The sequence below is a fragment of the Sinocyclocheilus rhinocerous genome, unplaced genomic scaffold (genome assembly GCF_001515625.1).
Source record: "Sinocyclocheilus rhinocerous isolate Xijiao unplaced genomic scaffold, SAMN03320098_v1.1 scaffold2189, whole genome shotgun sequence".
In the NCBI taxonomy this organism is placed as follows: Eukaryota; Metazoa; Chordata; class Actinopteri; order Cypriniformes; family Cyprinidae; genus Sinocyclocheilus; species Sinocyclocheilus rhinocerous.
The window spans coordinates 325,267-339,840 of record NW_015645558.1 but is presented as its reverse complement, the minus strand read 5'-3'; the positions used below and the strand labels follow the sequence as shown (position 1 = coordinate 339,840).

The window sequence follows — 14,574 nt, the reverse complement described above, 5'->3', positions numbered from 1 at the left end:
AGCCCAATTCCGTGGGAAAACCGCGGACTTGGAAACACTGCTTATGAACCGACCGCACTATAGCGTTTCCTTGTTTACCGCTGTAAACAAAGCTGAGTTGCGATTTATACGGAGGAGAAAATGCCATTGCCATCGAAACTTCTCCCAAGACAGTACCCTTCAGTGATACATTAATATAACCCCATAAATGTAATGCATTTTTGTACTTATTTTACTGTTTTTTTCGGGATCTACTGGGACAGTGATAAAGATCTACCAGTCGATCGCGATCGACGGGTTGGCGACCACTGGTGTAGATTAATGTTGAATAAAAAGTAATTTAAAGCAGTTTAACATAAGGCTGCAACATAACAAAATGTGAAAAAAATGTACTGTACCTGTACTTATTGATTTTCACGCTGATGTGAATCAAAAAGGACGAACATACAACAAATAAATCAGCATAAAATATTGGTTTATCGGTACACGACAGCCAGCAGGAGTAGTATTATGGATCGATATGTAGCTTACTCCGCCGAACAGAGATGTGAACCTTCAGAAGGTGGAGTTTGGTGGAGTTGGCCCTGAGGGATGAAACTGCACGGAAGATGGAAATATACGTCTGAGCTATTACACCTTTCTATTTTGTACTGAACATATTTCTTAGTTCCTTTGGTTAGATGTAAACACTGTAGAGCACAGATTATTAATGCTGGACCTGGAATGCATGGCTGGCGGCAGATTCTGTGTTGGGTGGATGAAGAATGCCCGAATCTCAGGAAATTATTTGCTTCAGATATTGATTTGCTCTGTTTTCAATATGCTACGATTATATGTTCGAGTTCTCAGGCTTGCAGCTTCACCAGTCATTTTCAGAACATAATCTAATCTAAATGCATTTTAATTTGCTTTTGCATTATTGATAAAAAAAGAATATTATTAAAAAACCTATAATTAATATGACACGCAAATCAAAAGCTACATCTGTAGCACAGCATATGGCAAATATCTGTTTCCCTCCAATAACACGTGTGCAAGTAAATTGTATTTTTATTGACTTTAATCTCTTAAGCCTGTAACATACTCTAAGTGTGTACACAGATGTTTCAAGCTACGCAACCAGTATTCTGTGCGTCATTCTAAAATGTCAGACTGAAGTTCATAACAAAACATATGTGAACATGTCATTCTTACTGCTGCCACAAGAGGTGTTAAAGAGTGAAGTGTCGTCTTCTGCGTTTATACATTTGGCAGATGCTTTTATCCAAATTGGACTTGTGTTGTTTTGATAGTTACATTTTTAACCAGTCAGGTTAAAAACTTTAAATTAAGTTCATGCAACCCCCTGGGAATCGAACCCAGTACTTTGGAGTTGTTAGCATGATGCTCTACAGTTTGAGCTACAGGAAAGTATAATGTGCCGTAGCCAATGGTCTCTTTCATCTGAATTTTCAGGGGAAAAAATAAGCTAATTATCTCTTTCAGGTAAAATTCCAGGTGAAAAATCTGCCAATTGTGTCTTTCAGGTGAATTTCCAGGTGAAAATGTGCCAACTGTCTCTTTCAGGTGGATTTTTAAGGGAAAATCTGCTATCTGTCTCTTTTTTGAATTAGGGTGACCACCCATCCTGCTTTGTGTTATACTGCACAGCATTTTCCCTCCTTGTCCCACATGTCGCATATTGAGAAAATGTCCCGCATTTTCATCAGTCTGTTGGTTTTCAATTGTCATGTCAAGAAAACGTGCATGCGTTCTTTTGCCTTTTTAAGAAAGCTTTTTAGTTATTCTTTTTGCGGCGTAGTTTCACCTATATTTAACAGCATTCTTCAAAATTAGCAACCCGCCTCACACAAATGCAAAAGATCAGTATTTACCAGTAGTAAATGTATCTGTCTCACACGTGTCCCGCATTGTCCCGCAAAATCACATCTACTGTCCCGCAACAGATCTATTGCCAGGTGGTCACCCTAGTGTGAAAGGTGAACATTTAGCTAATTGTCTCTTTCAGGTGAAATTTGATTTGAAAAGTCTACCAATTATCTTTTTGCAGGTGTATTTGCAGGTGAAACATCTGCCAACTGTCTCTTTCAGGTGAGAAAATACAAACAGTCTGAAGAGAATCATAATGAACAAGTTCAGCATGATTAGATCTGAATAGTAATAGCATAATATACAGTTCTGCTTATGGATATTTATTTCAACTTGCAGTTAAGTATCTTAAAACAAAGAACATATTTGCCAAATGTGATGCATCTAACTATTAACTTTGGTAAATCCAGTGATTAGTTCTTCTTCAGAGTGTTCATATCAACCCTGTACCAGACAGCAGATCGTAACTTCCGAGTTGTATTTGGCAGTTTTGTGTGCAACGTGCATCAGACGATCTGTTAAAGAACTGTGGGCATGACGTGAGGCTAAGACTGTAGAAGCAGGCTTATTAAAATCGAGAAAGTTGAGGAAAACACCACAGTATGACAGACATCAGCACTATGACAGGAAAAAAAACAGTCCTTTTTTTAGACAGGCAAATGCTGTGAGTGCCGCATCAATTTATCTTGAGAATATCTAGCGCCCCTAATAAAGTAAGCTGTTACCCGAGGGAAAAAGCTCTTAAACTGCTGCTGACCTGTGTGGATGTGTTTGCAGACGTCGAGAACTTCCTTCTCCCTGCGGTAAGGAAGTGTGACTACGAGGACACAAATTGGACTTCCTCACACTGTTCGATTGTGAGAACGCCGCACACCCTCTGGCAGCAATTATTGCCTCGGCTAACGCTCATCAACGGCTCGAGCCTGTGAGGATGACTTTGTAAGAACAACTCTCAATACAACTCCACAGCTGATTCCCGGACAAAGACATCTAACTTCTGAAGCTCAGATTTTCCCCAAAGCTTTGCTGTGCTGAGGGTGAATAACTATCGCTTTGTAACTGACACCGAGGTGTGTTCAAAAAAATGGTTTGATCCATTCACCTTTATGTCGAGATAAGCTCATCAAAGGTGAAGACAAAGATCAAGTAGATTTTGTAATTCTCCAGATCAAAGATCAACTTTTAAATTCTCAGGCAACTTGCCTGTGGCCTAAAGAAAAAGACAGGCAACAGACGGAGTGAATGCTTATTTTATGAGTTATAAAAGGAAAGTTTTGCATATTTAAAAACAGTTTTGAGTGTCCAATGCAATTTTTTAGCAGTTCTGTAGATTGTTTCTGCTGTGGGGTCAAAAATAAAAACGGTAATTGTGACTGTATCTCACAATTCAGACTTGTCATAATTCTGAGAAAGAAAGTAAGAATTCCAAGATGTAAACTCATAATTCTGAGGAAAAAAACGTAAGAATTGTGAACTGAATTCTGAGTTTAAAAGTCAGAATTTGCGAAATTTAAACTTAGAATTCTGGTTTTAAAAAAAAGTCAGTAATGCGAGATGTACTGTAAACCCAGAATTCTGAGAAAAAAGTCAGAATTTGCGAGATGTAAACTCAGAATTCTGAGGAAAAAGTAAGAATTGAGAGATGTAAACTCAGAATTGAGAGGGAAAAAAAGTCAGAATTGTGAAATGTAAACTCGAAATTCTGAAAAAAAAAGTCAGAAATGTGAAATGTAAACTCGAAATTCTGAAAAAAAAAGTCAGAATTGTGAAATGTAAACTCGTAATTCTGAAAAAAAAAGTCAGAAATGTGAAATGTAAAAATTCAGAGAAAAAAGTCAGAAATGCTTGATGTAAACTCAAATTTCTGAGAAAAAAGTCAGAATTGCGGGACGTAAAATTCGCAATTACGTTTTTTTTATTGTGGTGGAAACACACAGAAACTCAGAAAAAACTCAGAATTGTCAGATAAAAAAATCACGATTACCCTTTTTTTTCATCCTGTAGTGGAAACAAGTTTCCATACATTTCAATCACACACTGCCTGTTAAACTCCATGTAGATGTTCAGAACCTAGTCCTGAACGTACAATAATAGTTTATGGGCTTCCAGAAAAATTTCCATTCCATATAGAAGTATAAAATGTAAGTTGTTTCCTCATTCGTGACCTTCAAAGCATGCAAGAATGTATCATTAATCATAAATCTCACTTTAAATATATACCTCAATTTTTAACCCAGTAGGCACGGCTCTAAATAAGATGCTCCAGATACATCCATCAGTCACAACAAACTGATTTGCATAGATATATGCAAGAGAAACAAGTCATTTCCTCCCATCTCAACATTTTTCAGCCACAGAAACAGGCTCCTGGTGCTTTTGGGGTTATGGGGTATAGAGATATGATTTTGGGGTTATGAAGCGTACAGACACAACCACAAACCGTAGAAGTGTTTGACAGATGGCAGCAGACTTTACTTCCACACCCACATCTGTTAGTTCCATCATAATATTTTCTTTGTTACCTCAAAACCACATAAACCTCAAAGGTTTATGTTAAGCGCACACTACACTGAAGCTCCAATACCTGCTCGCGTGTAGAGATTCGTGATTTCTGCATGTCATGCTGCAAACTTAAAGCAACCAGACAAAATTTTAAAATCCATCATAAATTGATCAAAAGTAGCAGTATAGACATTTAATGTTCCGAAAAAATTCTATTTCAAATAAATGCTGTTCTTTTGAACTTTTTATTCATCAAATAATCCTAACAAAGTAAATAAATGCTGCTTCTACAAAAATATTAAGAAGCACAACTGCTAAAAAAAAAAAATACATGTTTCTTGAGCAACAAATCGGCATATTAGAATGATTTGTGAAGGATCGTGTGACACTGAAGACTGGAGTAATGATGCTGAAAATTCAGCTTTGATCACAGGAATAAATTATATTTTAAAATATATTCAAATAGAAAACCGTTATTTTGAATTATAATAATATTTCAAAATATTGCTATTTTTACTTTTTAAAAATCAAATAAATGCAATCTTGGTGAGCATAAGTATCTATAGTTTAAAAATATTTCAAAAATCTCACCAATCCCAAATTTTTGAATGGTAGTGCAAGATAACGATTTTTTGATAATCTGATAATCTTTTGCTCTATGGAAACTCTTAAATCACATTTGTGTTCCTATTCAAATTCAAAATCATTGAAGATTGACACCAATTGTTGAATGCATTAACCCAATATGATTCTAAATAGACAAAATAAAGAGTGCGATTTTAGACATATTCAGTGAATAACCACTTATTTTTGGCATGTTCCTCACAAAAATGGACAGAATTTTTACTTCGGTACATTGCTCCTTTAAAACATGCAATGAGGACACATATATGGACATATATTTGAGGATTTTGAAGTTTGATCATTGAATTTGAAGACAGTTCTAATGCTGAGTTAGAGTCTGGATCTGATTCCAGTCAAAAGTATGATTCATCTGTCTGACCGGAAGGAAACCTTTAAATCAGCATTTTCTATGGCTTTACATCTTTATACAGTTACTGTATGGTACAGATATACATTCCAGGTTGGAGATACTCAAACTGGGTTACTGCTTCGCCTGTGGAGAGAGTCTGAACTTGAGCCAGAGATTATTCAGGGTGGTATATGTCTAACAACTGTCATCGGCTATAGAAAGAGACCATTTTTCAAAGCTTAGTTGCTAGTCGAGACGCACCAGTGTGTTTCAGTGTTAAAAAAGTATACTGACCATGACTCACCCCCTCTACAAACACACACACACACACACACAGATATACTAATCTCTCTCATACTGTCAGGATAAAATCTCTCATAGCCCCTGTTTTAACTTTTTTTCATTTTTTAAATAAGTATACTGACCATGACTCACCCCCCCTACAAACACACACACACGCACACACACACACACACACACACACACACACACACACACAGATATACTGTATAGTCTCTCTCATACTGTCAGGATAAAATCTCTCATAGCCCCTGTTTTAACTTTTTTTTCATTTTTTAAATAGAACTCTCTTAATAGAACTTAAAAAAATATGATCTATAATGTATATTGGACATAGCTGGGTGGACTAAAGACACACATACTACTCAATAGTTCTGCTCCCTAAATGAGCTTCCTACCTAAACTGCAAGTTAAGGCATCAAAGGCACATTTACAGCACAAAGGTAACATTGATGTACAATTTCTTAACCTAATTTAATTACGGTCCAAATGGCAAGACAAATTCGAGCTTTCGGAGACAGAGAAAATGAGACAGCATTTAGAGAGAAAACTCTTTTCAGACAGTTTAACTTACCCTGACACAACTGCTGGTGAACACCATGACAACCTTTGAGCAAATGACATTTTTTCAAGAAGACAAAACAGAATATGACATCTTAAGATTGGACTCTGAAGAGATATAACTGTAGTCTTATAAGCTAAATTAAAATACATTCAATTGAAATATGTCTGATAAATAATGTTAAACTTTCAAAATATAATGAATAATCATTGCATGTTCACTCAAAAAATTTTTGTTTACTTTTTTTCTGGTTATATAACTCTCTTTTAAAATATTTATAATATTTATCCTAAAAAAACTCAATACCGTAATAAAAAAATATTTACAATTTCTGTAATAATTATATATGTATTTATTAGTATTATTGTTATTATTGTTGTTGTTGCTGCTGTTGTTGTTTTTATTTTTTTATTTATAACTTACATAACACTCTTTTTAAATATAATATTCAACCTCAAAATCAATATCTTAATTTTAAAAATATTTACAAATAATCATATATTTATATAATAACATTATAATATTTAATTATGTAATAATATTTTATGCAATTATTATTATTATTTGCACCATCTGTATAATAAATCTTGTCTAAACAGACCACATAAATACATTATAAAATATATAATAAAAGTATAAACAGTTATCTTTCATCTAATTTGTATCTGCATTCATATATTCTTCATAAGACAGTCACATTCATTTGCTAAATTATTGTATGGGCATTAAGTTGTGAAAATTGTTTACACCAAGTAGTATTAACATGTTTTTCCTGCTTACTAGTACAAGGAGTTGAGCATTTCAAGTGATATTGATTATATTTCAGAAGTCAAGACGAACTGAAGCATACCAGGAGAACATTTACATTGTTCAGAATATCTATTGGCTTTATTAATACTTTCCAAACCTTCACTCTATTCTAATGCACACTTGAAGTGTTAAACATGTAAAAGCGTAGTAGCAAAGGTCAAATCTTTATCGTCAGTTCAGCCTCAGTCTCAGAGAGCTTGTGCAGGATCTGTGCTGCTAAGAGATTCCATTCACTTCCACTCATTATAGACTTTGCCGTCTGAAAGACAGAAAACCCTCTACAGGAGTGAACTTTTCATCTCTCAAGGACTAATCTTTGAACGGCACATGAGTGCATCTGCAATCTAATTCATCACTGCCTACCTGAAAGTGTCTGCAGCTAAAGACTTATGATCAGGGAAGAGCACAGGTGTGGCACACTGGTGCTCTGCTGGAGGGCAAGAGCGTTTGGAATTAAACGCAGCGCTATATGATACACCGCTCTGCTGCATCTGAATCCCTGGTCTGTTTTCAATTTAACTTGTTCACTGTGGGTAAATGTAATATTTTAAGGGGTCACTTCATGCGCTTTAATCGACTGGATTGCTGGGTGTGTAGATTTCACACTTTGCCACATAAATGCATCTCCACAAAATGGATCTGATCTAGTATTCCCGTGCTACTGCTCGCTCATTTCTGGATTGCGGAGCTCCCAAACTTTTGCATGATGATGTTTCTTTTGTAAAGAGCAAAGTTTATGTGGTGTAAATCTAAGCTTACAACCTTGTTTTAAACCACTTTGGATTCTGCTCATCTGTCTTGATTGCATCTTGAAGGGTATTTACACTTGGTCTTTTCGAGACTGGATAACTATCCAATCAGTAAAATAAGCTATATGGAAAAAAGCTTGAATATATATATTTTTTCAAACCTCAGATTTCATTCTTCAAAGAATGGTTAATAAAATAAAATAAAATAAAATAAAATAATACTTATTAAATTAAATTAAATTAAATTAAATTCATCTTTGCGAATTACATAAATGCTGCTTCTTGTTGAGGTTGGGGTTTATCAGACTGCTAACCTGTTTAAGCAGATTCCTTTCCCAATCATACATCTCTATTTTTTGATTATAAACAGCCTAGAGTTGTTGGTGCAAATACCAGAGTTGAAATTTCCCACTTCCGAACTCAATGCATTCCAGTAAATCACGTTATTCTTACATGTACACCGAATGGTGGTGCCATGATTGAACAAGAACACCTTGTGTTTTTATGCAAGTTATGGTCAAAATGTAATGCAAATCCAAGCATCTTCATTTATGACATTATAAACTTTTTGTCACGCTATACTCGTCAATCGCCACCATCTTTGTGAATTATGTAAATGCTGCTTCTCGCTTAGTTCAGGGTTTGTCGATCTAAGCATCAAGGTCCACCTCTAAACAAAACATCACTGGGGTGTAAAACGAATGATGAATGAAACCGTACAAATGTATAAGAATTCAAATTCCAAGCCACCGAAATGTAAAATAGTTAGAATTGGATTTTGTTGGTCAATCACTGAGTTCAATGACCTTTAGTTCTATATTTCCATTCTCTTCATTTTCTTGTCATTGTGTAAACAAATTTATGAAATCGTGTGTAAGTGCATTTTTGGCAAAGTCTGCACTCTGGAAATGTCTTAAAAACTCATTTATAATGCATACTAACAGTCACAGAGGGATAAAAGGGTCACCTACACTCATTTATAGAAACACTTCAGTTTAAACACATGCATTATTAAATATTTAAAAGGTTCAGAGTTCAAAAGATTCTGCAAAACAGGAATGACCCTAAGATGCATGGTATATAAAGCGTGTAGTATACATTTGTCAGATTACCAGAATCAAATAGCATAATTCGTTTTTACTGCATACTCATTATGGGTCTTCATTACACCCTCTTAAGCAGTCTTCAGTGCACGCTCTAGTTGATTAAACCACACTGTGATTGAAAAAGAGCTGAAATTTGAACTAATTTCGGTTTCATTTCATAAGCACAAATCAAACCGCCTCTCTTCCCACACACAAACCCGCTGTTGGTGAGTCTAGTCTGTTCATGTCAAGTCTGTTCATGCCTCGTCAAGTCAAGTCTGTTCATGTCAAGTCAAGTCACGGATTATTGTTTCTAGTCTTCGTCTGTTTGGATTATGTTTGGATGTTTGGATCACTGTAAATAAACTGCACTTGGGTTCTCACTTCAACACTCGCCTTCAGTGGATAATTCGTTACATTTGCAATACAATATGAACACAATAAGTACAGTGTACTTATATTTTTGATGTAGGCACATAGTAGTTAAGGCCACCTAATATAAAGTGGGGCCCACTGCATTTATAGTGTATGGGAAGTTATTAAGTAGTAATGAAGCTTTTGCAAACATTTGTTGTTTGGATAAAAGTATCTCAAAAAAAAAATCACATAAAAATAAGAAAGTTGGCTTTTCGGGTGCCTCTTCGGGTTCATTGCATTTTTTTTTTTTTGGCAAGTATTATATTATATTATATTATATTATATACAAAAACTATGCATTTAATAAATACTTTATATATAAATACTTTACAATTTAAATATATAATTTTTTTGCATTAAACAGAATGAGACTCTCTGCATCAGTAATGACAGAAAATTAGGAGAAAACATTTTGAATTATCCTAAAAAATAACATCACTTCATGTTCCAACAACTAGGCTAATAATTACTTTTTTCTTTTGATTTTGAGGTGAAATATGGCATTCTTGACAGGTTGTGTGAGATTCACCAAATATAATCAAATACAATGAATCCTTCTTTTTACCTTGTAGTCAGGCACACGTTTTTCCACCCAGCGCTTGCCGTAATGTGGAGGCAGGACCGTCCGGTATACATGAGGAAACACTGGAAGTAGATCCACACTTGCAGAAGGTTGGAAACCCAACACATGAGGCCTGGACGGGATCTCCCACTGGGACAGCCAAGCAGAAGAGAAGAACAAATTACCGCTGAGATCTATTCTGATCCATCTCATTAAGAAGAAGTGAAGAACTGAATCAGGCCTGGCTGGAATGAAAGCTGTTAAGAAATCACTTTGGTCATTTATGTTTTGGAAGTCTTTTTGGAATAACACCTGCTGTTCTTCACCAACTGCAACAGAATAAATGATAAATTCCCAAGCATCAGCATAAAACATGAAATGTTTTTCCTCATAACATTTATGGCAGCAGACTTTTCTGGAACAGAGAAACCGCTAAACCTCTTGTTAGTGGTTCTTTACTGTGGGATGATTGGGAAATTGACTTCATTTGTTAGCATCAGTGGTTCCATGAAGAACCTTCCAACACAGTGTCACCCAACACAAATGTTTTTTTTTATTTTTTTTTATTCTACACTTTTAACTTGTGATAAAATCTAAAACTTAAGAGGTTAAGTTCACTACAACAATGGTTTATAGATTTCAGCCTATATGCAGCCATTGAGTACTACAGCCATATACTGTAGTGGCTATTGATATTTTTTTTATTTTTATACCATCATACGTCACCAAACTCACCAAAATTGTAGGTTTTGGCTGTCTGAACTTACTGGAATTTTTTTTGTTTTATTGAAGTATAAGAAATATTAAATATAACATAAAAATAAGCATATTTTACATTAAATATATGGTACTTTTAGAGGTAAATAAATAAAAATCACAAAAAAAAATCACAAAAAAACGGCATAAATTGATAGTTTTTTTTATTTTATCGAAGACAGTGATATGACATTTATTTTTTTTTTAAAATTGGGATCACAGGTGAGACCTTCGTGCCCAAATTTGTCCACGAAGAACAAAGTAAGGGCTGCTATACGAAGGATGCTTGAGGGTTAAGAACTGTTCACTGAAAGGTTCCTTTGGGAACCAAAAAATGTTGTTGTTTTTTTCCATGGCAAAAAAAAAAAACAAAAAAAAACTTTGGGGAACTTTATTCTTATGAGTGCAAGACTATTGGTGTTTGGGTTCATTGAATCACCAGTTTATAGAAGGTTTTCTAAAGAACTGAAAGTTCTATCACGCTCTGCTCTGCATCAATGCCTCTCTGCAGTAGCAGTCAATCAAAGGCTTCTGAAGGCTGTCTGCAACTCAAAGACTCTGTTTAAATAATATACCGTATTGGCCCGAATATAAGACGACCCTGATTATAAGACACCCCCCTTTTTCCAGATGTACCTTTTGGAAAAAGGCTTTTTAAAAGCCAAATCTTGTTTTTTCTCAGTAAAACACATTTTGTCTTCAATTATTTTCATATTGCATATTTTTCCTATTTTAATTTTTGTTTTGAAAGTATGGTAAAAACTGGTCAAATGTACCAACAATCACATTGAAAAAATATACACTTTTGATGTACCATAAAAAAAAAGGTAGCCCATCTGAATTAGGACATTTAGGCTATCCATCTAAAAGTAGCCTACCAAAATCTTATTAAAAAGTTAAATCTTACTGTAGTCTTCAAATCTGGGTACTGTCTTACGTTTTAAAATCACAAAGGGAGTTTGGTCCCATCAGGCTAACGTGACAGTCACGACTCATGCAGCTGTAAGGTTTTCTGCTTCTTTTGTTTTTACTCGCGATCTTTACAACACGCATTACATTACGTATTTCATGGCACACTCGTTTTATGCGGTTTTGGAATATAAGACCACCGCGTTTTTTCAGATGTATTTCCAAGAAAAAAACATTGTCTTATATTCGGGACAATACGGTACTCTTTTATCCCACTGTCTCTGTCTCTCTCTCTCTCTCTGGTTCCAGTACGACTGAGTTCATGCTTGCCACCTCCTCTGAACGGCACTTTAATGATGTGAAAGCACAAAGTTCTCAATGCCAGGGCTGTGGAGCAGTGGTGATCATGCCTCTGCCCGGCACACAGATTAAATGTCACGCTGAGTTTGAGTCGTGAGGGGGAAGCAACTGCAGATGTGAGGGTCATCTTGAGCGCAGCGCCTCTAATGGTGAAGCAGTGAAGATGAAGGGAGGTAATGCACGGAATTTTGATTTTCTGCTTTAACGGTGGAATCAGTTCACCAAAAGTGATCAAACATTATCAAAATCAAATATTGTCCTGCACATTTCAGTCCTTCCTGGCCATATTACTAGGCATATTCTAGCAGCTTTCAGTCCTTAAAAAAAAAAGATTTTAAGATTTAATCAAGACCGTGAATCATTGTATTCAAAAGGCTCCTTGACTAATTCATTACCACAGAAAGTCAAAATGCTCAGATGAAGATTTTTCATTTTGTGCCAGTGATTGAAAAACTAAACTTAGTGTAGTGATTTACAGTATATTTATATTTACTGCACAAATGGTAGCTGCACATCCTTTTGATGCAAAAACTACTATAGGATCACTGTCTAATACTACAGAAAAGTAATGTTTTTGACCTAGAAGAAAAAAAAGTACAAAAAGTAAATAGATTAAGATAGTAAAATATTACTCACTGCATGCACACACTCATTTGTGGCGTATGACCTCCGACCTTTGGCCAAAAAGAGAGCCATTTATGCTGCCTTTCGTAAATACCAGTTTCCAAGTTGGAAACAACTGGACATGAACAGCCTCTCAAGTTGTATTTACAACTGGGAAACTCTGACATAATTTCAATATGCAAATTGGGTGAACCATAAACTTTTACTACAAGAACTATTGCTCTAGTGACTTACATTTTGTTCATTTTTCCTACAACATATTCACTGATTTTTCTTGCCATTACAGTCATGTATATTTACATATATAAATAACCATTTGATGCATTTTGTTTGTATTTTACAAAGCAAAAACAACACTCATTTTACCGAAACGTGATGACTACTATCTAGATGTGAATGTATACAATAGAGTGGTAATGTTTATATGTTTGTCAGTGAATGGGATGATCCTTTTTTTTTCCAAAATCCAATTTGGATATTAAATATGTTTAATTGCCCCTATTATGGGTAATGAAAGCTTCATATTTTGGTTTTGGGAGTCCCCAACAACAGGTTGACATGCATGCAATGTCAAAAAACACTTTCATTGTCTTATAATATGCATTTATTTTTACCTTACTTGCTCAAGGACTCCCAAACGATTCACTCAATGATTCATTTTTCCAAACCCCTCCTTTGCGTGACGCTAATCTGCGGTGATTGGTCCGATTGGTCTCATTTTCATTTCATCTTGCCTGTAATGCCTGATAAAGCAGCTTTTGTGAGAGCAGGGCTGCTTTGTGTACAGCGTTACCAGGGAAACAGCTATTTTTACCCTCCAAAAGCAGCACCTAGTGGCAAAGAATATGCTATATGCTATATGGCAATATGCTAATGTTTCATGTTGACGTCAACATGAAACGGCTTGGGATTCGTTTTAAAAACGTTTCACTCGTTTCAATGATTCAGAGTCGACTCTTTCTTTTGAGAGACAATAACTTTATACACGGTGCACTTTCAGATTTACTTAGAGCTGTGTTACACACTGCATGAAAGGTAATTTTCAAAAATCCATAATAGGGACACTTTAATTTTGGCTTTAGAAATTGGCAAAAAATGAACCTATAGTCCTCCACGATTCATATTCTTTCCAACAAGAAAGCCCTTGAACATGATAAACTTATAATTATGACTTCAGAAGTGGGAAATAAGAAATTTCAGACAGCATGTGAAGACAGCAGTAACAAACTAAGATAAAAATTGAAGTTTTGTTTATTTCAGTCTGTTTGTTTCCTCTGAGATCTTCTAAATGCTCTCCTACAAGTTTACAAAGTATACACATGTAAAATGTAGTCTTTTCTTTGAAAATTGACCACAAATATGTATGACTCATCTTTTTCCACAGGGCTGTATACATTTTCTTTATTTCCCCCCCAATAAGATGCTTTCTGGAATGAGAATGTTTCTCTCTCTAAGATCTCAACAGCAAGTAGCAAATCATTACTCACAGGTGTGATGCAAACTAAAGGCTTCTGGCTATTTAAAGTGGTCATATGATGCGATTTCAATTTTTCCTTTCTCTTTGGAGTGTTACAAGCTCTTGGTGCATAAAGAAGATCTGTAAAGTTGCAAAGACTAAAGTCTCAAATCCAAAGAGATATTCTTTATAAAAGTTAAAAGTCAGCCACGCCTACCTAAAACGGCTCGTTCTAACACACCCCCACATACCTACGTCACGATCTGGGAAAATTTGCATAACGCCGCCCAAATGTTAACGCAAAGAAAGAAGGCGTAACTTTAATTCTCACTGTAGTATTGTTGACGCTGCAGCCATGTCGTGAAGACGCTGTGTGCTTCGTTGTGAAAGCGAAACTACTTTGTTTGACCTTCCAAAAGAGGACGATATCCGCTTCGTCATGCCTAGAGCTGATCCGTGCTGGTCGCTGAGACAATACATCAACTTTGCGCTGTGGATAACCGGATCGGCTTTCACCGTGGACGAAGCGAAGTCCAGCCCGGGGTCGTCACACGTGGTTGCCGCAGGCATCACAATATGGTAAGGGACGTAACATTTCCGTCACACGCTTGAGGAATACGGCCACCCACAATGCACTGGATAGCTGGCCAATCAGAGCACA

At 35.6% G+C, this 14,574-nt stretch overlaps 1 protein-coding gene across 1 annotated transcript in view; it reads right to left on the bottom strand.

Annotated features, from left to right (window-relative positions):
* LOC107706600 (transcription elongation regulator 1-like protein) overlaps positions 1-14,574 on the bottom strand; it is a 90,987-nt gene that overhangs the window by 74,821 nt on the left and 1,592 nt on the right. Inside the window, exons 2-5 of the mRNA XM_016510353.1 lie at positions 9,812-9,958; positions 3,052-3,058; positions 2,606-2,665; positions 511-576 (exon numbers count right to left, since the gene is read on the bottom strand). Of these exons, the coding sequence (XP_016365839.1) occupies positions 511-576; positions 2,606-2,665; positions 3,052-3,058; positions 9,812-9,958 (280 nt within the window). The remainder of the gene's footprint in view (positions 1-510; positions 577-2,605; positions 2,666-3,051; positions 3,059-9,811; positions 9,959-14,574) is intronic.